This window comes from Gymnoscopelus braueri, assembly GCF_963280865.1.
Source record: "Gymnoscopelus braueri genome assembly, chromosome: 18".
Taxonomy (NCBI): Eukaryota; Metazoa; Chordata; class Actinopteri; order Myctophiformes; family Myctophidae; genus Gymnoscopelus; species Gymnoscopelus braueri.
This window is the reverse complement of record NC_137618.1, coordinates 37,794,686-37,821,580: the sequence shown is the minus strand read 5'-3', so window position 1 is coordinate 37,821,580 and position 26,895 is coordinate 37,794,686. Positions and strand designations below refer to the sequence as shown.

General features: G+C 43.1%; 2 protein-coding genes across 3 annotated transcripts in view; one reads left to right on the top strand and one right to left on the bottom strand.

Annotated features, from left to right (window-relative positions):
* Window positions 1-26,895, bottom strand: part of sema5ba (sema domain, seven thrombospondin repeats (type 1 and type 1-like), transmembrane domain (TM) and short cytoplasmic domain, (semaphorin) 5Ba) — a 227,406-nt gene that overhangs the window by 188,338 nt on the left and 12,173 nt on the right. The gene's annotated exons all lie outside the window — the stretch shown is intronic.
* pdia5 (protein disulfide isomerase family A, member 5) overlaps window positions 14,426-26,895 on the top strand; it is a gene marked incomplete at its 5' end in the record, with an annotated part of 112,361 nt that continues 99,891 nt past the window's right edge. Inside the window, one exon of the mRNA XM_080412224.1 lies at window positions 14,426-14,496. Within this exon, the coding sequence (XP_080268350.1) occupies window positions 14,426-14,496 (71 nt within the window). The remainder of the gene's footprint in view (window positions 14,497-26,895) is intronic.

Here is a 26,895-nt window from a genome sequence, read left to right as displayed (position 1 = left end):
CAAGCTTTGAACTGAGCAGATTGGACCTTCCGTTCCGGAGATAATGGCCAAAACATCTGTAAAACGGCCACTTTCGCCGGTTTTCGATAGCCGATGGAGGGGATGCAAAAAAATAATAATCTCGCCTGCCCTAAATGTAATTCCTGGGGACGCTACTGACATACAGTATACAATTTACTGTACTGGTGGTGTGGTCATCATAACACTTCCACAATAGAGAATAGAGATTCAAATCTCTGCATGTAAAAAACACCAGTGGATTTAGAACGGATCGAGAGCCGCACACGTTGCACTTTGCTCCCAATCCCAGTCCTCTCCTTACCTGAAATGGAATCATTTCCTGCCTCTGTGTATGTGTGTTGTTGGTACATGTGCACACGTGTGTCAGTCTCTGTGTGTGTGTGTGTGTGTGTGTGTGTGTGTGTGTGTGTGTGTGTGTGTGTGTGTGTGTGTGTGTGTGTGTGTGTGTGTGTGTGTGTGTGTGTGTGTGTGTGTGTGTGTGTGTGTGTGCGTGCGTGCGTGCGTGCGTGCGTGCGTGCGTGCGTGCGTGCGTGCGTGCGTGCGTGCGTGCGTGCGTGCGTGCGTGCGTGCGTGCGTGCGTGCGTGCGTGCGTGCGTGCGTGCGTGCGTGCGTGCGTGCGTGCGTGCGTTTGAATAGAAACTGTGTGTTTGAATAGAAACAGTGAGTCCATGGCACATACTGTATACATTGATTGATATACCATATAAAGCACTAGATGTGGCGAGCAGTGTCTGTGGCGGGCGCACATATACCCATATATGGACTGAACATGCTTGGTGTCAGCACAAATCACAGCACAGTGTTGTTAGGCAACAGTTAATGTGAGGGGAGGGAAGGAGAGAGGGAGGGAGAGGGAGGGTGGAGAAGGGAGAGAAAGTGTGTTCACACCGGAGGCGAAGATCATTTTCTAGTGTGATTTTGGTCACTGGGACAAAATGTGTTCGCTTGTTCACTTATTCACGCAAATGACGCAAAATGCACACCGACCTCCGACTGTCGCAAAGTGCCGCATTCTCTGCTTGCGTCTCCATGCTTGAATATGGTATGCATGAGCATGTCAATGTCTTTTTTCTTTTACCCATTAAGACCTGGAACGCATCTGTGTCATTTTTTTATTTGAGCTAAAAAGCATTATTTTACACTTTGGCTATTCAAAAATAGCAGATATACAAGCTCATAGCGCGGCACCGAGTGCCGCGCTACGAGCTTGTAGATCTGCTATTTTTTTTAAATCGAGAACATTTGTGCAAATCATTGAATATATATTTTTTTAAAGCAAACATTTTTAATTTGAATCTTTGCTTCTGGGGGGTCCCTGGAACAATATATTTTGAGATGGGGGTCCGCTGCCAAATACATATAATTTTGGGGGTCCTTGACATGAAAAAGATTGAGCACCACTGATATAGAAACATAAGTTTTTCAGAAAACTGTTGGGATTTAGGAGACATTCGTAGAATCGGCTTCAGGTCTTAATGGGTTAATGATCAATTGATGTAACAGAAGTAACGTAGTATACTTTGAGCGTTTTTTTTATCACAATAAACGATCATAACGATTATCGCCCCATCTCTACTTAAGTCTGATGCAGTAAGAATAAAAGTGGAATAACATGCATAGCTCTGAGATCAATTACAAAATGTGGTTTTCCTGCTTGCCACTGTATAATTATTCAAAAGTGAACCGGCCTGCTTTACATGCCACCTCAGTATGATTTTATTTACAAATCCATTCTTGGCAAAATTCCGACTCACTTATCCTCTCTCTTGAACTTTAATTATGGAAAATAAGATCTCCTTTCTTAGGCTACTTTGAGGTTTATACCCAAAGTCTGAACAGAACTGGGAAAGAAAACTTTCAGGGTTTTCTGCAGCTGCTGCATTGAACAGACAGAGCTTAAATCTTTAAAGCATTGTAACCTGGAACGATTTTTCAGTAAAACTATGGTGAAATCTATTGAATCCAAGGTTGTCTGTTTGAAAATATTTCATTCGATCATTTCGATGCACTCAAATCTATGTGATTTTATGTTATTTGATGGTCGAAACATGTTGCTGCTATTCTTGGCCAGGTCTCCCTTTGTAAAAGAGACATGTGATCTCAGTGAGACATTGAATGATTGATTGAATACTTTATTAGCAGTTTGCAAAAAAGAAAGTACAGGAAAGTACAGTTGAAATACAAGGTCTACTAAAAGGATTTTAAACCCAAGAAAGCCTATGGCTTGTTTCCATTGGGGTCCTTTGTATTCAATTCATCAAAACATTCAATGACAGACAAATAAACACTACTATGCAAAACATCATATAAACACTTAGAAAACTAAAAACTAAAATATGTACAATAAATTGTTCGAGTGGGGGGGGGGGGGGGTAGGCTTTTACAGAGGCCAGTTTCGAATTGCAGCCACCTGTAAGTGCTCCTTTAGAGCGGTTTTGAAGGAGAGTAGGGATTTACGCTCCTTTACGACTGTTGGTTGGGCGTTGCACATGTTTGTGGCATAGCAGACGAACAAATTTAACCCCTTGTTTGAGCCATATCTGGGTTGAACGTGACAAACCTGCTTAAATAAAAGTTATACTCTATAGTTAATATATGACAAAGTATGTCTATGTGGTTTTCACTCTTGGATGAGAAAGCTGCTGCTGGCTGACAAACATTTCTCACAGACGCAAAGAAGCGAGGCGAGTCGCACCGTGCTGAGTTTGTACAGTTTCACACAGACAGACACAAGCGCTAGGGCTGCACAGTACAGTACAGTATGAGTGGAAGGGAGCGTGACCTCTCGGTTTGTTTTTCAGAACGCATGCTGCATCAGAAGATAGATTGCGACATCTAGACCATATACCACACCATGCACCCACACACACACAGCAGCATACTGTATATACAAGTATCCACACATACAAGTATCCACACATACAAGTATACACACATACACACATACAAGTATACACACATACAAGTATACACACATACAAGTATCCACACATACAAGTATACACACATACACACATACAAGTATACACACATACAAGTATACACACATACAAGTATACACATATACAAGTATACAGAATATCCTCACACACTCACACAAACCACACAATCACACAGCCACCCGTGCTGACAGAAGACTTAGAATAACTTCATTAAGATTAAGAGAGTTGCCGGTGTGTGTGTGTGTGTGTGTGCGTGTGCGTGTGCGTGTGCGTGTGTGTGTGCATGTGCATGTGCGCGCGTGTGTGTGTGTGTGTGTGTGTGTGTGTGTGTGTGTGTGTGTGTGTGTGTGTGTGTGTGTGTGTGTGTGTGTGTGTGTGTGTGTGTGTGTGTGTGTGTGCGTGTGTGTGTGTGTGTGTGCAGGGCCGCATTAACCGTGGAACTTAGTGGAACTTGTGTTCCACGGCCTGAGCCTGCAGGGGCCCTGTGTGAATTATGTATTTAAAAATATATATATTATTGTAAAAAAAAAAAAAAATTATATTATTTTATTATAATATTATATATATTCTTCTTGAATTATATATATTTAGAAACATATGTTGCTTTATTTTTAATGTTGCGCGGCAGAACAGATGCAAACCTCTTGCATACCGTTGCTGGTACTGATGTGTCACTTCTACTTCCTGTAAGTAGACAAAAAAATAAAACTACTGTCGACTAATCTTTACAAGCGGCTCTTATTTTGAAATCCTCCGCTTTTATGGTAAGTTTGTTTCTGTTAACCAGTATGAGTCTGCTATCATGGTCTGTGACCGCAACACAATAAACAAGAACCATGTGGATTAAACGCAAGATTTGGGCCAACGTTCATATTATTTACGATATGAAAACCAGCTCCTGTGACTTAAACATTGTACAAACTTTGGAAGTGCCGTGCATTAAACTCTTTGAACCTCGGCGCAGCATGGTGAGTTAACCTGACAATGAAGATGTGTGTGCGTGTGTGTGTTTGTTTGAAGTAGACTGTATCTCACGTGCTGTGTTTGAATAATGTAGCTCACGGTTGTTAATGTCATCTCTGTCTGTCTGTCTGTCTGTCTGTCTGTCTGTCTGTCTGTCTGTCTTAGTGCTACCATAATGTACACTGTGAAAATCTAAATGACATATTCTTAATACATTTGTACTGTGCAAATAGCTGAATAGGATGGGTATACAGTAGGTCTACGCTACTGTATTTTAACATCAGTCGGTCATAATGGTGAGCCATAATATTATTTTCTGAGGTGGTAAAAAGGTTGAGAACCACTGCGGTAGACTTCAAGAGGTCTTTTTACTTTAACTTTTCAAGTACATTTCAGAGCCTGTACTTTTGTACTTTTACTTGAGTAATTAGTTGAATGAGTACTTTTACCAAAGTCGCTTTTTACATAAGTAAATGTATCTGAGGCTACTTCTACTTTAAGTGAAGAAAGTGAGTAGTACTTTTACCATCTCTGCTGAGTATTGTTTTCTCAATTCTAAACTTGAATTGTTTAATTTCTTATGAAGAATAAGAAAATAAATATGAAACATTTGTTACCCATCTCATCACCATATGTCTAGTAGGCTACGACTGTAATGACCATAAAGTAACCTCCTTAATAATAAATGTAATTTGTAATGATAGACACTGTAGTCATAGCATAGACTGAAGTTGGAAAGGCTCTGCCCAGTGCCTGTGTCAGCACCGATCGTGCTGGCGGTGGCACGTGCACCAAACGCACGTGCGCGTGAACGCACCCAATATTGTCCGATTAATGTTGAGGGGGGGCCTTTGATTTGGTGTAGTTCCACGGCCCTGAGGGGCCTTAATGCGGCCCTGTGTGTGTGTGTGTGTGTGTGTGTGTGTGTGTGTGTGTGTGTGTGTGTGTGTGTGTGTGTGTGTGTGTGTGTGTGTGTGTGTGTGTGTGTGTGTGTGTGTGTGTGTGTGTGTGTGTGTGTGTGTGTGTGTGTGTGTGTGTGTGTGTGTGTGTGTGTGTGTGTGCGTGTGTGTGTGTGTGTGTGTGTGTTATGGGATTAAGACTTGTGTTCTGATTGACTGGCCCCACAGGTAGTCAACTGAGAAGAGGAGAGCGGTAGAGAGACAGAGAGATCAAGAGGGAAGGACAGAGAACAATGGAGAGAGAGAGAGAGAGAGAGAGAGAGAGAGAGAGAGAGAGAGAGAGAGAGAGAGAGAGAGAGAGTGAGACAACAGTAATTAAGAAAGACTAAATAATCGAGCACTTCCAGGAGGCTGATGGAGAGGCATAGGGGGCCTGGAGTCAACTCTCTCTCTCTCTCTCTCTCTCTCTCTCTCTCTCTCTCTCTCACAAACACGCACGCACACAGGCAGGAGATAGGTCAGTCTGACAGACAAGGCATTTTATAACACCCACAACCTGAAACCATGGCATTATGTTGACAGGCAAAGTCATTCATTACCCTTGTTATTCTACTCTCTCCGCTAGGCCCCCCCCCCCAACCCCATTCCCCCACCTCACTACCCTCCCCAAACCGACTGGCCAGGCTTTCCGAGTTCCCATTATGGTTTTGGTTTCGTATGACCTTGACCTCCTGTGACCTTGGTCCTCCATCATTGTCCTTGACACTGTTTATAGACACGGCGACCCCTGACCCTGAACTCTGACGACTTAACACCTCCAGCTCTCGCCGGGTCAGCCGGGGTTCAGCGGTGTTATTGCAGACATGGTGATGCATGAGTAAACGCTCACAGCAGAAAATATAAACACCGACCGACCTTGCAGAGCAGGGAGGCAAGTGTGGACTGATGGACGTGTGAAAACGGTACGCAACAGAGAGAGAGAGAGAGAGAGAGAGTGTGAGAGAGAGATGGAGAGAGAGAGAGAGAGAGAGAGAGAGAGAGACAGCTGTGTATGTGTATACGAGTGCCCCTCCAAATTCAGCATGATAAATGTCTGTGAAAGTGTGCCCCCATGTGCTTCCATGCATGTGTGTGTGAGCATGGATTTATGTGTGCGTGTACAGTACATGCACATGCATCTGTGTGTGTCCACAAGCGTGCGGTTGTCCATGCATGCGTGAGTGTGTGCGTGTGTGTACGCGTGTGCGTGTGTGTCTGTGTGTGTGTGTGTGTGTGTGTGTGTGTGACTGACTCATTAACCCCAAGTAGGCACCAGGTAATTAAACGGCACCACCATTGAAGCAGCCTGGGGCTACTAACACATTACAGTTAGCTTCTATGTACACAGCAGCCCTGTACACTGTGCTCTGCTGGATTATAGGAGAGAATCATGGCCACGTCACTTCATCAACATCTCAGCTTCAGCTTAGGCAAACAGTACAATTCCCAGTGGTCATTTTACAAATGCATAAATTAACACTGAGGATTTCACTGCGTAGCCAGCAGTACTGTATCCACAGTTTTTTGTTATTTTTTTTTTCTGAATTCAGAGTAGCCCCCTTTTTCTCCCCAATTTAGTCATAATGTCAATTAGTTTCACAACCCACATCCTCCATGGTGGTGGGCAGGGACTTTACCACTGCGCCACCCGAGCGCCGTTGTATCCCCAATTTATACCCTAAAACAGTGGTTCTCAACCGTTTCTGGATCAGGACCCACACCCCGTGTTGCATTTTCAGGGCGTGTTTATCAATCAATCAATTTGATTGTGTTCCACCTTGGGTCAATGGAACTAACGCAGTATACGCTAAGTTCTTATTTATCGGAATAACTTTTTAATATTAATGTTATATGTATTATTATTATTCAAATGTTCAAGTATTTTGCCAATTTGTGGGGGGCCCTGGCCCACAGGTTGAGAACCAGTGCCCTAAAAGACTGCTTGGAAACCCCTGTATTGGCTGACTGTTATGACGTACCGTATTATTGGTAGAAGCAGGTTTCATAAAGTGTGATTATATGTTTATAAATTGATCACATTATGTGATCAAGCTCAAACTGAGAAAGAAATGGAAAAAATGACCAAACTGCACCTGCAGTCGGTGCTTGCAGATATTTGTGTGTGTGTGTGTGTGTGTGCGCGCGCGCGTGTGTGCGTGTGTGAAAACGTGTGTACAGTGTGTTTGTGGCTTGTGTTTGTGTTTCTTCCACGAGACCACCAGGTGTTTGCTGTGGGATAAATACAGCATCTCTACAGTACAGAGTCCTCCATCTGTTGATTAGCCAAGGCTGCTAGCAGAGTAAATAAGGAGGGTGAGCGTGTGCGCGTGTGTGTGTGTGTGTGTGTGTGTGTGTGTGTGTGTGTGTTGTGTGTGTGTGTGTGTGTGTGTGTGTGTGTGTGTGTGTGCTCCAGGTCGATATCGCTGAACTGCTGTGTGCAGTAAATACCAGTTGTTCCTCTGTACACACAGGTGTGTCAGTGTGTGTTTATTGTCTTAATTACAGTTGTCCAACGGTGTTGATATTACAGGACGTGACACGTGTCCATCAGGAGGACTGGAGAGGCTGCAGGCTGCCGGCGACAGATACACAGCCACGTCTGTCTGTCTGTCTGTCTGTCTGTCTGTCTGTCCAATCTCACATACAACCAGTGTTGCCAGATTCTGTGAGAGAAACAAGCAACCAGGTCTAGGAAAACCAGCCCAAAAGAAGCGACTTATGGGCCACATGAGCACTTTAACATATACATCAGCTATTTGAAAATAGCAGATCTACAAGCTCACAACGCGTCGCGATGCGACACGTTGTGAGCTTGTAGATCGGCTATTTTCAAATACAATCTTGCAGGGAAATTATAATGAGCAGATCTGGCAACCCTTGCATACAACTACTGTTGGCCGATCAGCATAGTTTCTTGCGCACATCGGCAGCAGGCCAAGGACCTCAATTCTTAAATATCTTTCACAACGCCCTCCAGGTTATGGGATAAGCATCCTTGCCAGGCCGGCCAATCGCAGACTTGCAAGTTTTAAAGGCAGCCAGCCACAAAGCCGACATTTATATTAACACCAAAACATATACTATGTATAAAAGTGACACGCCGTAAGAACAACAAATTACAACAGTCTTAATCACGTCTCCCTCTCTAGATTGTCCTCGGATGAGCCCTCCAGCGGCATCTCAAGTCATCTCAATCCTCCATACGTCTGGCTAGCATCGTTTGCACACATTGAGCTCAGCTGTCATAAGTCTGTCTTTAGACACTTTTACAGATATTAAAGTGCCAGCACTAACAAATAATATAGCACCTCATAGAGTGCCATCTTGAAATAACAGACATACAGTTGCCAAACAAGCATGCTGGATTTGAAAATAACATGTTTTGTTTTGGTTGAATCTAACATTAAATATGTCACGCAAATTCGCAATGTGTGTATATGTTCATTGAGAGATCTCTCGCTTTACTCGTCTTCACCCATTAAGACCTAGGACGCATCTGTGTCATTTTAGATTGCTTTGGCTATTGAAATATAGCAGATATACAAGCTCATAGCGCGGCACTCGGTGCCGCGCTATGAGCTTGTAGATCTGCTATATTTTTTTTACGTGATTTTTTTCCTCAAATCTTTGAATATATATATATATTTAAACGTTTAGGATTTAGAAAACGTTTTTAGATCTTCAGGTCTTAATGGGTTACGCTCATGCACAGTGTCACACACACACACACACACACACACACACACATTCACATCTTACTGTAGGTCTCTTTCCTGAGACTATGTACAATTGACTGTCAACTTGTGTCAATGACATTACAGATCTTCACAGATCTTGTGAAGGAATCGCCACCTTTGACTGACTGGTGATACAAACATAACTGACATAAGGTGTTAAAGGACGACTTCACCGCTTTTCAACCTATCTTCATATAATAGGTCCTCACTAATACTCATGATAAAATGGTACCATTTTTTTCTACTCGGTCTGTGTCTCAGAGGAGGGCTGTGGACAGTTCAGAGTCCCGTCTACCAGTGACATCATCAATGGGGAATCCAAGCTAATAGAAACTGCAGGCTTTCTATTCCTGGAAAGTTGCAATGCAATAAAAGAAGCCATTGTTCTCGTGTTAACACAAATCTAAATAAAAATGTGAAATCTTGTTGGAAAAAAAAAATCATGCCTAACGATGATGTCACTGGTAGACAGGTTTCTGGACTGTCCACAGCCCTCCTATGAGACACAGACCAAGTAGAAAAAAATTGTACAATTTTATCATGAGTATTAGTGAGGACCAATTATATGAAGATAGGTTGAAAAGCGGTGAAGTCGTCCTTTAACAATCAGACTTTTTGGTTTAACCCATTAAGGCCTGAGTCCGATTCTTAAAATGTTTCGTAAATCCTAACAGATTTTTGAAAAAAATACAAAATACATTTTTTTACGATTTTTCAAAAATAGCAGATCTACAAGCTCATAGCGCGGCACTCTGTGCCGCGCTATGAGCTTATAGCCAAAGAAATCTTAACATGACACAGATGCGTTCCAGGTCTTCATGGTTTAAAGAGCAATTTGAATGACAGAAATCGGAGAGAAAGATGGAGAGAGGTAGACAATGACTGTGAATGAGAGAGAAGGTGACAATAAGTGGACATGTGCCTGCATACAGTACATCGCTATCATTCTTAGAGCTATTTACGCGCTACTGAGTAACTTGAGTGCACCTTTCTAGTTAAAACACTTATAATATTGATCCGCAGTTTATTACTGCGCAGGAGCCAACTGACTGTTTCATAACGCCAAAACCCCCAGGCAACAGGTGGACTGTTTCATAAGACTTTAAAGAAAAAGAAAAAGAAAGAAAACAAAACATGGTGAGCACTCGGTTTATTGTTGAACGATGTGCCCCCGTTTCCAAGGCTGCTAAAGCCTTCTTGATTTATCTTGAGGGATAAATGCGAGTGGCGTCCGTTCCAAGATTTGCCACACACTGTAATACCTGAGTTTATTCCATCTCATTGCGAAGTAACAAGAAAACTACTTGAAATTTAAGAGGCAACCTTAATATTTACCTCAACTTGCATCTTTACTGATAACTGCACACAATACTACTGTCTCGTTTGCCAAGGAGGTTCAATGGCGTGCCGAATATGTGCGCTTTTGAGTGGATGGCACGGCATGCAGCACAGCATGGAGCACATGTATGGGAGATTTATCCATCGCAATACTACTATATTATATGGGAGGGGGGGGGGCAGAGCCTTAGGGGCAGCACCAGCAGCTGGTATAGAGTGGACTGTTCCACGTTCAATCCTGGCTCCTCATCACGTTGCGCGTCACATTGTATGTGACCTTGTGAGCGCAGGACAACTGGACCGCCCCCTAAACGCTCCCGCAGCTCCCTGGGCGATGTTCAGTATAGCTGCCCACTACTCCTCATATAGTTAAGGATGCGTTAAAACGCAGAGGACAAATTCCAGGCATGTGCAAAAATGTACTTTCACTTTCCCAACCTAGAGGTCAGATGCAGTGGTGTAAAGTAACTAAGTACATTTACTCAAGTACTGTACTTAACACTGTACTTTTACTTTTGGTACTTTAAGTACATTTTAATACCAGTGCTTTTGTACTTTTACTCAAGTAAATTTTGAATTCCGGACTTTTACTTGTAACGGAGTATTTGATAGTATTGATACTTTAGTATTTGATAGTATTGATACTTTAGTATTTGATTGTATTGATACTTTAGTATTTGATAGTATTGATACTTTAGTATTCGATAGTATTGATACTTTTACTTAAGTACAACATTTGAGTACTGTTGATGTGCTCACACACACACACACACACACACACACACACACACACACACACACACACACACACACACACACACACACACACACACACACACACACACACACACACACACACACACACACACACACACACGCAGGTCTCAGAGTCACTTGAATGTGGCTCGCCCTTGCCTCGCCGATAACGCTGAAACTTGAATCTTTCACAGAGAGCTCGAGTTTAAACCTACACTCCCTCATTATCCGAAAGCACTTGATCTTCCTTTCCCCTCTCATTTGCCCTTTCACCTCACATCTTAGCCGCCAAAGTCTGACAGTGGAACTGCATCATTAAAATAACACTGCGAGTGGAATTCAAAAATAATTCTCCTAGCTTTGTGGGTGGAGGGCAGTCGCGCTGCCAAAGATACCTCAGCTAGTGTTTCTTAAATCTTGAATTGGGCATCTGTGTCTTTATGCAACTGTGATATGGAGTGGGGAGACAGAGAGACAGACAGACAGACAGACAGACAGACAGACAGACAGACAGACAGACAGACAGACAGACAGACAGACAGACAGACAGACAGACAGACAGACAGACAGACAGACAGTACTTATATCTATTGACTCGGCTATTCTAATAGACTAGGAGATCTGAGGTGTCGGGTCTTGAATGCAAGCGGGAGGGAGGAAAGCATTATAGTGCCCGAGGAGATCACTTTCCAGGAAGGAGAGCGAGAGAGAGAGAGAGAGAGAGAGAGAGAGAGAGAGAGAGAGAGAGAGAGAGAGAGAGAGAGAGAGAGAGAGAGCTAGAGAGAGAGAGAGATGAAAAAGAGAGCACTCTCAATTCATCTCTATCTTCTCTCCCCCCTGTTGGTCTGGTTTCATCGAGGGAAAGGAGAGAGAAGCTGAGCTGAGTGTTGAAGCAGTAATTACGACCCCGACCAGGACAGAAATTAGAATCCTGTGAGCCTGGGAGACAGAGAGAGAGAGAGAGAGAGAGAGAGAGAGTGGGCGACGTGCAGAAGAAGAGAAGGAGGAGGAGGAGGACGAGGAGGAGGGAGGTAGAGAGGATGAGAGAGAGGAAGAGCACACTGCAGCGCATGGTAACTGCTGGCTGGCGCACAGAACAGAAAGAGGAAGCTCTCTCATAACAGCAGAAGCCTTGCACACTAGGATGTCTATACCTATAGAGACTATACTGACACACACACACACACACACGCACACGCGCACACACACACACACACACACACACACACACACACACACACACACACACACACACACACACACACACACACACACACACACACACACACACACACACACACACACACACACACACACACACACACACACACACACACACACACACACACACACACACAGGCCCGGAGGGGATAGGAAAATGCTTCTCTTCTTGGTTGACGTTTTGGACACACGGCCCACACAGACAGACTTCATCCAGTCTGGGATTAGCGAAACATGAGGTGGTCTGACCTCTGACCCTTTATTGCGTCAGGAGCTTAAACACAAGCCGCACTCTGACCCCCCGAGACGAGGCGCCTGAAGGGCTAACGGTTAAAGGATCTACACCATGAATTTAAAAAATATATTTAATATTTAATATCATATTGTTTATGTCCCTCAAACATTTTTCAAAAGGTTTGAGCCTAAATCAAGCCTCAGATATACTCATTCCAACTAACTTCTCTCTGGCTTATAAAGCACTTTCACCTGCAATACCACATTGTCCTGATTTGCACGTGGCGCTATTGAGCCAGTTTGTATGCATGTTATCTCCTGGTTCTGAGTGGAAAAAGTAAAAAAAAAAAAAAGTAAGTTGGAACTGAAAAACGGGAGGGATTGTACCGCTAGTGACGTCACTTTCGGTGGCAAATCAGTTTGGCCTGTTTTGAGACCAATTTACATAAAACCCCAGATATGCTGTGAAAGCCTGAGTGTTCAAACTGGGGTATTTTTTGGGATAGAAGAGAGGTAGGGGAGACCAAAAACACCCAAAAAAGAAGGAAAAGTTAAAATTCATGGTGTAGTCCCTTTAACTCAGCTCTGCCATGACATCTCTCTCTCTGTCCACCCAACAATCCCCACACACACACACACACACACACACACACCCACACACACACACCTCAGTAAACGGAGCCCGTTTCATTTGGGAGCAGACAGCCAGGAGAGTGAGGGATGGAGGTGGTTTGGTAGAGTGGAGTGATAGTGATTCATCTCCCCCCACGTGCTGTTGGGATGGACACTGCCATACGGTTTTTAATCAAAACAAAGCACTCAGGGTCAATAAAAAAAAACGGTAGACATTTATTGACTCCGCAGGGAAAATTCTGTGTGACCTTTACCCAGCTGATGTGGTGGGAAAAGTACTCAAATGTTTTACTTAAGTAAAAGTATCAATACTGCAATGTAGAAGTACTGTTACAAGTAAAAAATCTTGAGCAAAAGTACAAACGTATTGGTATCAAAATGTACTTAAAGTACCAAAAGTTAAAGTACTAAAATGTTTGAAAATAGCAGATCTACAAGCTCACAACGCTGCGACGCGTTGTGAGCTTGTAGATCTGCTATTTTCAAACATTTTAGTATAGCCCTAGGTATCAAATAGGACTAAAGTGGTTAATGTATGTTTTATAATGTAATCATTTATATCTGCAAAGTAACTAGTAAAAAAGTTTTCGAATAATGGTAGTGGAGTAAAAGTATTATATTTGCCTCTGAGATGTAGTTTCAAAACTTTTTTATTGTGAAGCACAGGGTAATATTATACATTTCTGTTCATACATATGAATTGCTTCCTTTTTTCTTTTTTTTTACAAAAACCAACAGACATATGGCTCTGAGATGTAGTGGAGTAGAAGTAAAAGTATTGAACATTGGAAATAATCCAGTAAAGTAAAAGTACCTCAAAAATTGTACTTACAGTAAGTACAGCACTTGAGTAAATGTACTCAGTTACTTTACACCACTGTCAGATAGATGGTCATGTTTAGAGAACGGGGGGGGTCTTAATGTCTTGCTCAGGGACACACAGACACATAGACACACCAGGGTGGTGCGAACCGGTGACCTTCCGACTCCCAGGCAGGCCTCTCCCTCTCTACCCTCAGTTACTGTCACGCCAATAGACAGAGTACACAAAAATAAGAGCGGATGAAAGAAAAAGATTAATGTTATGAAAGTGGGGGGTAAGGGGGGGAGGGGGGGGGGGGGCGAACAGCCCATTTTCAGAGTATATGAAGAGTATGAAGGGTGAGTGGGGGGAGAGAGAGAGAGAGAGAGAAGGCCTTGATTCATCGTTTGGAGCTCATCTTTCATATGTGCCGTTTGCTTAACAACTCTTGAAATTGAAGTGCTTGGCAATTAAGATTGAATGGCGAGTTGGAACAGCAGGTTCAAATTATACGTGACGCACTAACACGGAGGCCATTGATTTGAGTTCAAAGAGAGCGTAGCTTGAGGGAGGAAGTAACGGGCAATGCAAAAAATTACGTATGTGTGTATGTGTGTGTATGTGTGTGTGTGTGTGTGTGTGTGTGCGTGTGCGCGTGCGTGTGCGAGTGTGTGTGTGAGAGAGAGGACTGTGTCAGTTAAGTTTAAGGTTGCTCAAGTTGCAATTTAAAAGTTCAAACAAGGTGCCAAACTCAGAAGTAACGTAATACCACTTTAGGGGACAACCTAAGGGTGCTCTCAGCAGGTTTGATAGCAGTCATCACAAGGCAGGTGATACGCAATGAATCCCTCTGCTCAGATCAAAGATCAACCAAAGGTTCCAGGCAGAGCCATCAGCCAGACCAATGCCAGGTCCTACAGTCACTCTAGAGTCTAGACCAACGATTACTGAGGATTTGACTGATATTTTGTTCCCAAAAAATGCGAAATATTCGAATCAATCTTAGATTTGATATATGAGGACATTAAACATTTAAGCAAACAAACAAATAAATAGAAATAAATAGATAACGTTACGTTGAGAAGCATTGTGAGCTTGTAAATCTGCTATTTGTGAAAGTTTTTCTGACATGTGCCAATTAAGGACGCCAGGTTGAAAGTGGTTCAAACTCGGGACACAACAGCTGCTGATATCGATGTGGTCAAAAAGTCCATTAATGGCCGATATTTCGGCCAAATAGATATATCGGTCTGACTCTAATAAAAAAAAGCGATCTCTCTCCAAATCTGACTCATACACAGTAGCCTATGGCAATGGTTCCCAAAGTGGGGTCCGGGGACCCCCAGGGGTCCCTGGGGGGTTTCCAGGGGGTCCCCGGCAAAAATAGTTTTGTCTTTATCCCTTTATACGTTGGCTATTCAAAAAAAATAGCAGATCTACAAGCTCACAGCGTGTCACTTTGTGTCGTGCGGCGAGCTTGTACATCTGCTTTCTTTTTTTATGTTTTGAAAAATGTCGAAAATGTTTGGAAACTTTTTTTTTTTTAAACATAAATCTTCTCTTCTGAGGTCCCCTGGCACAAACCATTTTCAGATGGGGGTCGGCGGCTGAATACAATATAAACTTACGGCCCACTGTATGGCCACACCAACCTGTGCTCCGCGTTCGGGTCACTGTACCGTCATGGAGACAGGGAGCCAACTCCACTCTATACCACCCTGACGCTGCAGGGCACCGGGCCATCTCGCCACAACACACTGAATGATTCAATTAACCCATTCAAACCGGGAACGCGCCTCTGTGTCATTTTTAGATCTCTTTGGCTATATACAAGCTCATAGCGCGGCACCGAGTGCCGCGCTATGAGTTTGTATATCTGCTATATATAAATCATGAAAAGTTGTGCAAATCTTTGAATATATATATTTTTTAAAGCGAACATTTGTAACTCAAATCTTTGCTTCTGGAGGACCCTGGAACAAAATATTTGACAAATGTTCGCTTAAAAGAATATACATTCAAAGATTTGCACACATTTTCACGATTTAAAAAAATATAGCAGATCTACAAGCTGTATATCTGCTATTTTTTAATAGCCAAACAAAGTATAAAATAAAAAATCTAAAATCTAAAATGACACAGATGCGTTCCGGGTTCGAATGGGTTATATGCAAGTCATTGAATAAAGTGCCGATCCAATAAGTAATTAAAGCCGCACAAACAAGAGGAGGAGGTAGGGTGACAGGGAAGGGACGTTCTCACCTTCCCACAAGACACGGCGGTCATTAAATGTCCCGTTTGAAGTAATTATTGGGAGAAAGAAAAAATTACTCAAATCCAGCTTCAGTCGGATAGACGCCAGACAGGCGATAGAAAGGAAGCAAATTACACCGGAAAGTTGTTGAAGAAGGGGCCAAGCCAAAATAAACCGTACAGTAGAAGCCACCAGTGATTTCATGATGAAAACGTAAATGAATGGGTTTGAAAGTGTCGCCATTTTTCATCAATCCATTGAATAAGCCTGCCAAACGGCCACTTTCCTCGCGTACCCCGGGAAGAAAAAGAAAAGACCACTCTTCTTCACTCGTCAATGTCACATGTCGTCCCTTTTGATGGGCGTATAGCAGCCTTTAGGGTTTACAGTAGGCTTTTGAAAGTGTCGGGCCTGTGGTGAGTCAGCTTTTGGCACGGAAAGAAAGAGAGAGAGAGAGAGAGAGAGAGAGGGGAGGGAGGGAGGAGGGAAAAAAAGTGGTATTTGAGGAAGAAGAGGATGACTCTGGACTGGTGAGGTCTTTTTACTCGGCTGCATCACAGCCTTCCATGCCAGCCAGCTGTCTGGGTGTCCCTGGAGGCTTACGCGGCTGCACTAGATCACAGCCACACACACACACACACACACACACACACACACAAACATACATAGTGGTACAGGAGCGCCGCCGCCGCCTCCTCCGTTCTCAGTATCAAACGGCTGTTGTCAGCAAAGACAGGTCCAATATGCTGGATGCTGGCCAGGTCATCTCATTCCACACTACTATGTTTCACAGCGAGGCAAGGACATACTATAGATGTCTCGTCTTATCGCAGACCCTCCAGAGTCTCCCGGTCTTACAAGCTTGCTATTATTCTGATTTGTTAGACACTATTAAGCTTATTAATTAGCCTTTTACGCTGTGAATCTACATTTGCTTGCTCGCTCAGCTGCTGGGCCTGCTGAGCTGTACGACTTGCAGTATCGGACACAACAAACCGATAAATAATCCTGATAAGATGTAGCCTTGAAGGCCAAACTTAAACCCACTTAAACCCTATATGCTTCAGTTGACCGGGGTCCCCCAGGGGTCTATATTTGGTCTATACCAGTGGTCAAGTAACTAAGTACATTTACTCAAGTACTGTACAGTACTCTTTCATTGCCAGACTTATTTCTGGCTGCTTGCACCCACCGCCAGCGATTTTTTTCAATTTTCTTACCTTTTTCAAGTTGTCACAGAATATTTATCTCCAGTATGATCGATCCCCTGATGGTTGCTAATCACAGAGGGTTTCACTGTGCTTCCGGGAGGGGTCGCAATGTCATTGCGACCTCCCGTTCGCTTTTATACGCCTTTGAAAATAACATGTCTCGGCCAAAAATACAGAGTAAAAAAAGAAAGTACATGCAGGAGCCGAGATACAGGATTTTTAAGAAATAAGTTAACCAGGAAGTGAATCGCGTTTGTTTTGTTGTTTTTTCTAAGTCGTCATAAGTCGTCCTTGGCAGCCAGGGCGTTATGACGATGTCTCGTCATAAGTCGTCCTTGGCAGTGAGAGAGTTAAGTACAATTTTGAGGTACTTTTACTTTACTAGAGTATTTCCAAATGTCAATACTTTTACCTTTACTCCACTACATCTCAGAGGCAAATATTGTACTTTTACTCCACTACAGTTATTTGAACTTTAGTTACTAGTTACTAGATACAAAACATACATTTACCACTTCAGCCCTATTTAATCTTTGGCTATTTTCAAAATATTTGTATACATTTGAAAACTTGTGAAATGGGACCTTCTGCACAATGAGTACTTTTACTTGTGGTACTTTGAGTACATTTTGATGCCAATACTTTTGTACTTTTACTCAAGTACATTTTTTATTCTGGACTTTGAATTGTAACAGTATTTCCACATTCCCTCCTTTTTTCCCTCTACCATAATGCCAGAATTGGGACGCTGGGGGGATTATTATACGTGGTTAAAAGAGACTATTATCACCAAATGAACGGGGATGACATTGACGGATGTCTGAACTTGTGCCTGCGTCTATACGAGGTACTGTAATAGCTGCTAAAGCGATGTGTAACCAGGCAGTGTTTCAGACGGATGACGGTAATGGAACCAAGCAGGGGATAAGAGGACGAGATCAAATGGCCGTTTAGGCCCTCAGACAGCCAGACACGGTCAAACTGATCTCCCATGCGTCAGCTATCGCGCTCTCATCAGGACAGGGGGACAAAGTAGAAGTGTCACACGCTGACACATAACACGCCGGGGCTGGGCCAGTGAAAATATATCGAGAGACACACACACACACACACGCACACGCACACACGCACGCACGCACGCACGCACACGCACACGCACACGCACACACACACACACACACACACACAAACACACACACACACACACACACACACACGTTTGTATTACTGTACTTGTGAGGACATCAACATTTTAGGAAGACGATTTTATTAAAGCCGGAAAATAGCCGATCTACAAGCTCACAACGTGTCGCAGCGCGACACGTTGTGAGTTGTGTTTGACATCGCCGCACAACTAAGTAAGATATAGGGAAAAATCTACAACCCCGACCCCTAAACATAACCTCTAAATGTCTAATCCTAAACCTAATCCAAACCTGAATCTTTTTCTAATTGCAAACGAATCAAAAAATCTTTTTTCAACCATAAAATAACATTTTCTCTTGTGAGGACCAGGAAAATGGTCCTCACAACATCTATTTCTCAAATTCTACTATACTTGTGGGGACGTTTGGTCCTCACCAGTATAGTAATACAATCACACACACACACACACACACACACACACACACACACACACACACACACACACACACACACACACACACACACACACACACACACACACACACACACACACACACACACACACACACACACACACACACACACACCGATAACTCCATTCTCCACTACCGCAAATACGCCATAAATGTAAGGGCGCTATTGGAAAACACTCATTTAAGATTGCCTGTCGGTATTTTACCTTCAGCGTTTGATATACAGTAAACACAACTGTCAGGGGACTATAGGAGAAAGACAGAATGAAGCCTGAGTTGTACTTGGTCGCGAGCTTACGACGCAAGTGTGCGACACCCGCACGCAACTAAGTGTAAATCAGGCTTAAAGAAGGGCGAGAGGGCAGAGAGAGGGAGAGCGTGTTTTAAGTTAAACACGGCATAACCACGGCAAATTGGCTGTCTGCGGCTAACGGCCCCCCCTGTTTTATGTCTTGTTTATTGCTCTCTCCTCGGCAGAAGGAGAACACAAGGCGGGCCCTCTGTCATTTCGTGCCGCCTTTAATGAATAGGAGCACGTCTTCAGAAAAGTCAAAGAAGTGTGGGCAGGGCACACACACAGCCACCATCAACCCATGATTTGTAAAAAGGCCCATTGGGCATCTGGGCGTCGTGCCAACATGGAACCATGCTATACTGAACCAGCAGGGGGGCTATCGAAGGGTGGTGAGCAGAGGGGAGATATGGACGTTTGGGAGAGAGCCGGACAGAATACGACAGTGGTGGTAAAAGTACTCACATTTTTTTACTTGAGTAAAAGTATCAATACTGCATATTGTAGAAATACTCCGTTACGCAGTAAAAGTACCAAAAGTAAAAGTACTCATTATGCAAAATGTCCCCTTTCACGAGTTATCGTGTTATATGCTAAAATGTATACAAATCTTTTGAAAATAGCAGATCTACAAGCTCATGCGATGCGTTGTGAGCTTGCAGATCGGCTATTTTCAAATAGCCAAAGTTTAAATAGGGCTGAAGGGGTTAATGTATGTTTTGTAATAATAATCAAAATCTACTGTACAAAGTAACTAGTGACTAAAGTTTTCAAATAATTGTAGTGGAGTAAAAGTACAATGTTTGTCTCTTGAGATGTAGTTGAGTAGAAGTAAAAGTATCGACAATTGGAAATACTCCAGTAGAGTAAAAGTACCTAAGTAAATGTACAGTACTTGAGTAAATGTACTTTCTACAACTGGAATACGAGTGTGAACCCCAGAGCATGCCTATACTGTTAGGAGAGCTGGTCTCTGACGGTACATGTACATGCATGGAGCTACAGCATATCACGTGTATCCCAGCTTTTAGAAGAATTATTGAGGCAACATTAGGAGCGATAAATGCATTTATCATCTCCAGCCTGCAGGGATATAGTGGACGTCTTCCAACAGCGCATACAGTATCACAGCCCTGGGCTCCTTTCCCATGCGAGCAGAGGCAGAGCTGAGCAGACTGAGCACCGACATCTGCATGTAATAACAGCTTTTGCCAGTCTGTTAGCCCTGAACCCTTCGGCGCTATACATTTAAAATGCCTTTGTCGTTCGAAAGAACCTCAAGTGCTTGTTGTGTCCGCGCGGCCCGCAAAAAAGGTGTAGAAAAAGCATTCGGGGAGAGCGGGCGAATTGTGTTCCTCGACACTCCTCCCCCCAGGGGCGTCGTCATAACTCAGCCGAGTTCAAACGTCTCTCACGCACAATGAGAGAGAAGAGTAACTCGAAATAACCGGTGTCTTCATTGTCTGTCTGTCTGTCTTGTCTGGCTGTCTCATAATAATTGTGTTGTCACAGTGTTTTGAACAGTCGTGGGAAAAGTACAATTTTTTTTCACGTAAGTAAAAGTATCAATATTGCAATGTAGAAATAATCTGTTACTAAGTAAAAGTCCGGAATTCAAAATGTACTTGAATAAAAGTACAAAAGTATTGGTATTAAAATGTACTTAAAGTACCAAAAGTAGAAAGTACTCATTGAGCAGAATGTCCCGTTTCACAAGTTTTCAAATGTCTAAAAATCTTTTGAAAATAGCAGATCTACAAGTTGTAGATCTGCTATTTTCAAATGGCCAAAGTATATAGGGCTGAAGTGGTTAATGCATGTTTTGTAATAATAATCAAAATCTACAAAGTAACTAGTAATTAAAGTGTTCAAATAATTGTAGTGGAGTAAAAGTACAATATTTGCCTCTGAGATGTAGTGGAGTAGATAGTACTGAGAATTGGAAATACTCCAGTAAAGTAAAAATACCTCAATATAGTACTTAAGTACAGTACTTGAGTAAATTGACTTAGTTACTTTACACCACTGGTTTTGAAGTGACTGAATGTCTATTTATCTGTCGTACTTGTACAGCCATCAGGGCTACACTAACTGCTGATGCTGTAACCTACGTCTTCTGCACATCTGCAGCAACGAGGACTGAGCCAGGTTAAGTAATGCCCTGTCAGTTTGATGTAACTCTGCTGGCCTGAAGGCACAAGGTTAGAATATACATGTAGAGGACGCCTACGCTATGAAACTGATATACTATATAAAGTGTGTTTTGTGTCTATTGGCAGGAGTGCATATATACACATGATATATGGACTGAACATTCGCGACGCGTTGTCAAATATGGACATCCCCGACGTTGGCACAATTCGGGTGGGATGGATGGATGGATGGATGGATGGATGGATATATGTTGTACTTGATTGGGTTTTAGAGTAGTGTTATTCTATTTAGAAAAGCCTCCTGTGGACAGGTGTTGAAAATTAGCACTCGTGTTAATACTTAAACAATGCATCTGGTTCGTCCAATGTGATTGTGATGTCCATGTCAAACAAAATAAACATAACGATAGATAGATAGATAGATAGATAGATAGATAGATAGATAGATAGATAGATAGATAGATAGATAGATAGATAGATAGATAGATAGATAGATAGATAGATAGATAGACAGACACACATACTGTACACGCAAATGCAAAAAAACACGCACATGCATACACACAGACACTATACTGTACTTCTGTTGAATATCAAGTGTGGGTATACCATATTGAACAAATCTCATCAAACCACTTACGCTTAACACTGAAGAACACAATAGAGGGAGCATGGTCAAGTCATTCTTCTAGTTTAAGTGCATCGATTACATTGTAGTGTAGACACTCTCTGCAACAAACTCGTCCGCAACTGAGTTTGTTGGAGTAATTTAATTGCGGACGGCAGACAGACAAACGGAGAGACAGACAGACAGGGGCAAATGCAACCATGGAGACAGGTGTGCGACCATGGAGAGAGACACTGCAGAGAAACAGTTTTTCAGCAAACTCCTAAGATTGTTGATTATCTTAATTATTAGGCTACTGTTTGTTTTTTGAACTCAAGTTTCATTTTCTTTAGTCTACATTAAGCTATTTTGATTCGAACCATAGACGAATATGGACAAAGGGACTGGGAGCCCCATTGGTTTCTACAGACCCGTTTTGAATTTAAACTAGCGATTGAAATAGGGTGACCACCTTCAAACAGGTCCATTGAGGGACAGATGAACCCACTTCGCGGGACACCGCGGGACACAGGACCCCCTGCGCGCGCGCGTGCAATATTTTTTTGCGGTTCTGGGCGGATTGGGTTCGTTTTTTCCAGTTTTTGGTGTCTTTATTTCGGTTTTAGGGTTAGGGTTAGGGTTAGGTTAGGGTTATGTTATTTAATTCTTATTTTTGCCTGATTTTACCGATTTATTATAAAAAATATATATATATATATATATTTTTTTTTCATATCTTTGATTTTCGGGACATTGCTCTGCTTGTGCGGGACGCGGGACACAGGGTCCAATTTCGGGACTGTCCCGCGAATTTCGGGACGGGTGGTCACCCTAGATTGAAAACAAAGTATTTATGACATTTTTTTACTAAGGTAATAAAATCGAGTGTAAAGTCAGGCAAAAAGCTCATTCACTTGAATGGAGTGTTAGTTAGCAACATCTGCTGGGCCATTAAAGAGAACTGTAGGGGAAACGACTCTTCCTTATTGAAAAAACGGACGCTTGCCGCCTGATTTGAACGTGATGTAAGGGTGCCATACACATTTCAAACATAAATTCACCTCATTAATCTCATGGTAAGAAGACAAACTGAACCTACAGTACACAGTACATGTGTGTGTTGGAAGTCTCGTGTGACACATGAATGGCTTCATATGGAAAGGGAGCATAGAAATAACCCGCCTGTTCTTCAAAAACTTCATCAATCATAACAGAAGATAACATGTGTGATCAATTACTGCTTGCCCTGTGACACATTTTAGGCCCAAAGCCAAAACTGAACAAACCTTTTGACTACGGCCTGTTGTTCTGGCGTTAGGGCTGAATGAGTCTGTTGTCGTCCACTCCAAAGCTGTAGACATAGTAGTCCACCGTAAAGCAGACGCCATGTTTACTCTCCCATCCATCAAATGTCTTCACTGATTCATAAACAGTAAAATCCTACCACTTAAACCCTATATTAGATGTCTTTTTAGTTTTTTTCCACAAGGGAAAATAATTTCCCCTCGTGGCTCGTGGGACACACACAAGAGAGTAGTTCAGACAAGTTCAAGTTCAGTTCAGACAAGACAGTAAATAAAATAGGCTACACCACAGTTAAAAGACACCACAAAAGACAAGGGGGCTGTACTTGGCCCCCTTCTTTTTTCCTCTGCACCAAATCTCTTTGCTGAAAATAGTCGATCTACAAGCTCACATTGTGAATTTTCACCTATTTTTGCAGAATGTTTGCCTATTATTACAGTATGACATGCTCAGAATATGGACGCTTGGGTTCATGTGGCTAGATGAACTCTGATAGTTACAGACTTACAATAATAACCACTCTCAGAGTTAAATCAACCTCATGATTTCGTAGTGCATTAAGCGAGAGTGTCCCGTTTCCTTTCTGAGCGCACGCACGCACACAGGGCCCTCATTCACAGTGTTTCTAAGTGCTATATTCCCAAGGGATCTGGGTGACTATGGAGAAATGACAACATAATGTTACCTGCCAGTTGAAATATCTATGTACGTGTGAATGTGTGTGTTTATATATGTATGTCTGTGTGCAATGTTTGTTCGTACACGTGTGTGTGTGTGTCTGTGTCTGTGTCTGTGTCTGTGTGTGTGTGTGTGTGTGTGTGTGTGTGTGTGTGTGTGTGTGTGTGTGTGTGTGTGTGTGTGTGTGTGTGTGTGTGTGTGTGTGTGTGTGTGTGTGCGCGTGTGTGTGTGTGTGTGTGTGTGTGTGTATGTGCGTGCGTGAACACACAGAGGAGTCTTTGCATGCGTGTGATTCTGAAGCCCATGCATCATATCCGTTTCAAGTCTTTTCAGGTGTAAAAACCAGCAGGCATGTTCTGGTCTGTGTGCTTTGAGCACCCTCATGCTACTATAGACACAAGGGGGCATGAGGGCAAGTTGAAGAGAGCAAATTGTGGGTGTTGGGTGTTGGGCGGGGGAGGGGGAGGGGGAGGGGGGCAGGTGTAGAGGTTGCCAAAGAAGAAGCCCTTTCTCTCATGATGGAGCTGAGCTATGTAGCACGCACAGAATGCCTGCGTGCGCGCACCCGCGAACACACACACACACACACGCACGCACACGCACACACACACACGCGCACACACGCACGCACGCACGCACACACACACACACACACACAGACACACACACACACACACACACACACACACACACACACACACACACACACACACACACACACACACACACACACACACACACACACACACACACACACACACACACACACACACGCACACAAAGGCACAAGGGCATGCAGCCCAACAGAGAGCCTTTTCAGCCACAGTGAATGGGGGGAAAGAGGCGCAGGGGAGGAGCAGAGAGGCAAAGTGGGAAAACCAAAGCGAACACAGAGCCTCAAAGGAGTTCTAATGGACCTTGAGATCCAGGTGGGCAACATGAAAGAGGAGCGCTGCATAGCTTTGAGACCGTGGCTCTATTCCCGCTTTAACGGTGTCCAAAGTTACGTCTACTGTATATAGAGAATAACGTCTGCGTGTGCGTGCGTGTGTGTGTGCGTGTGTGTGTGCGTGCGTGTTTGTGTGTGCGCGCGCTCAAGCCAGTGGTGGAAAAAGTACTCAACTGTTTTACTTAAGTAAAAGTATCAATACTGCAATGTAAAAGTACTCTGTTACAAGTGAAAGTCCGGAATTCAAAATTTACTTGAGTAAAAGTACAAAAGTATTGGTATCAAAATGTACTTAAAGTACCAAAAGTAAAAGTACAAAATGTTTGAAAATTTTGCAACGCGTCGCGATGCGACGCGTTGTGAGCTTGTAGATCGGCTATTTTCAAATAGCCTAGGTATAAAATATGGATAAAGTGGTTAATGTATGTTATATAACGAAACAATTTATATCTGCAAAGTAACTAGTAACTAAAGTGTTCAAATAAATGTAGTGGAGTAAAAGTACAATATTTGGATCCGAGATGTAGTGGAGTAGAAGTAAAAGCATTGGAAATTGGAAATACTCAAGTGAAGTACAAATACCTCAACATTGTACTAAAGTACAGTACTTAAGTAAATGTACTTAGTTACTTTCCACCACTGGCTCAAGCAAATGCACAAGCCTGCATGTGTGACTGTAAGCGACGAAGCAAGATATCTGAATAATACAATAATTGCTCTCGTCACAGGTGCATGCTACCCCCCCCCCCCCCCTCCCGCCCAACTCCCACTCAATATTCCACTATCCAAACTCTGCAGGCCAAACACTATGTCTCTGGGGTGAGCGTTTTGGTCTGGATAACAAGCGTAATGAGGAAGCCGGGTCAGCCCGCTTATCTCCATCATGCAGACATTTGGCCAGCGGGCCGTCCGTCGGTCCGCTGCATCGTTAGCAGGCATGCAGCGCGGCTAGGCTAGCCAGCCCACACGCTATATAACCACGTGACTGTCAAACCGTTGACCGGCCACCTGGACTGGCCGCCACTGTCTCTCTCTCTCTTCTTTGATGTTTCTGTGGGGAAGGCGAAGTGAACACTGGGAAACAAATGTTTCTCCATCAATCAGCCGGGCGCGGCTAGAAGCCTAGAATCGATTTTTCTTTTCTTTTCAGGAGACACATACAGGTGAAACTCATTTCCTTCTCAGTCTTCTTAACCCATTTAGACCGGTGGAAGAATCTGTGTCATTTTTAGATTTCTTTGGCTATTCAAAAAAATTGCAGATCTACAAGCTCATAGCGCGACGAGCTTGTAGATCTGCTATTTTTGATTTTTTTTTAAAATATGTGCAAATCTTTGAATATATATATACATTTTTAAGTCAAATCTTTGCTTCTGGGGGTCCCTGGAACAAAATATTTTCAGATGGGGGTCCGCGGCCAAATACATATAATTTTGAGGGTCCTTGGCATGAAAAAGTTTGAGAACCACTAATATATTCACTAATATATATTCAAAAAAGAAACTGTTCGCTTTAAAAAAATAAGATTTGGACACATTTTCAGGATTTGTCAAAAATAGTAGATCTACAAGCTCGTAGCGCGGCACTTGGTGAGCTTGTATATCTGCTATTTTTGAATAGCCCAAATAAATCTTAAAATGACACAGATGCGTTCCCGGTCTTAATGGGTTAATCCAAGGTTTCAATTTACTCTGGCTTTCATCCACCAAGTCGAAGTAAGTAATAGATTTTCTTTTTCTAATAAATTATTCACGTGATTATGATTAAGCCTCTCTCTCTCGTGTGATTGGGAGTTGGGCGGTTTAGGGCCCTCTGCATCCTTCACAGTGCCTTGTGGTGTACAGGGGGGGCCCTAAGAGTTGACTGTCCCCGTTTCTACCAGGACATTAATCACTGTCACACACCCCTCTCTGCCTGTCTCTAGCCTGTGGCAGAGAGAGACGGCCCCCTCACTGCCCCCACCGAGAACTGTTTCGATCGTCATAGTAACCGCTGCCAACTGCGAGGTCCACCAGCCAGCTGAAGAGGTAGAGAGGCTGTAATTGAAAGGCTCAAACCTCGAGGAGGGCTGCGGGGGGTATTGGGATGTATTTTAGCTTTTTGTTCTCCTGTTGTTCTCCTCAAGAGCAGACTCTGACGGGGTTTCTTTTCCCCGTCTATCATCTCTGAAGTGTGTGGACAGGAACACGGAAGCCTTTGTGTGACAGACGTCGTAGGCGATCGTGCATTTAAAGGGGAATGA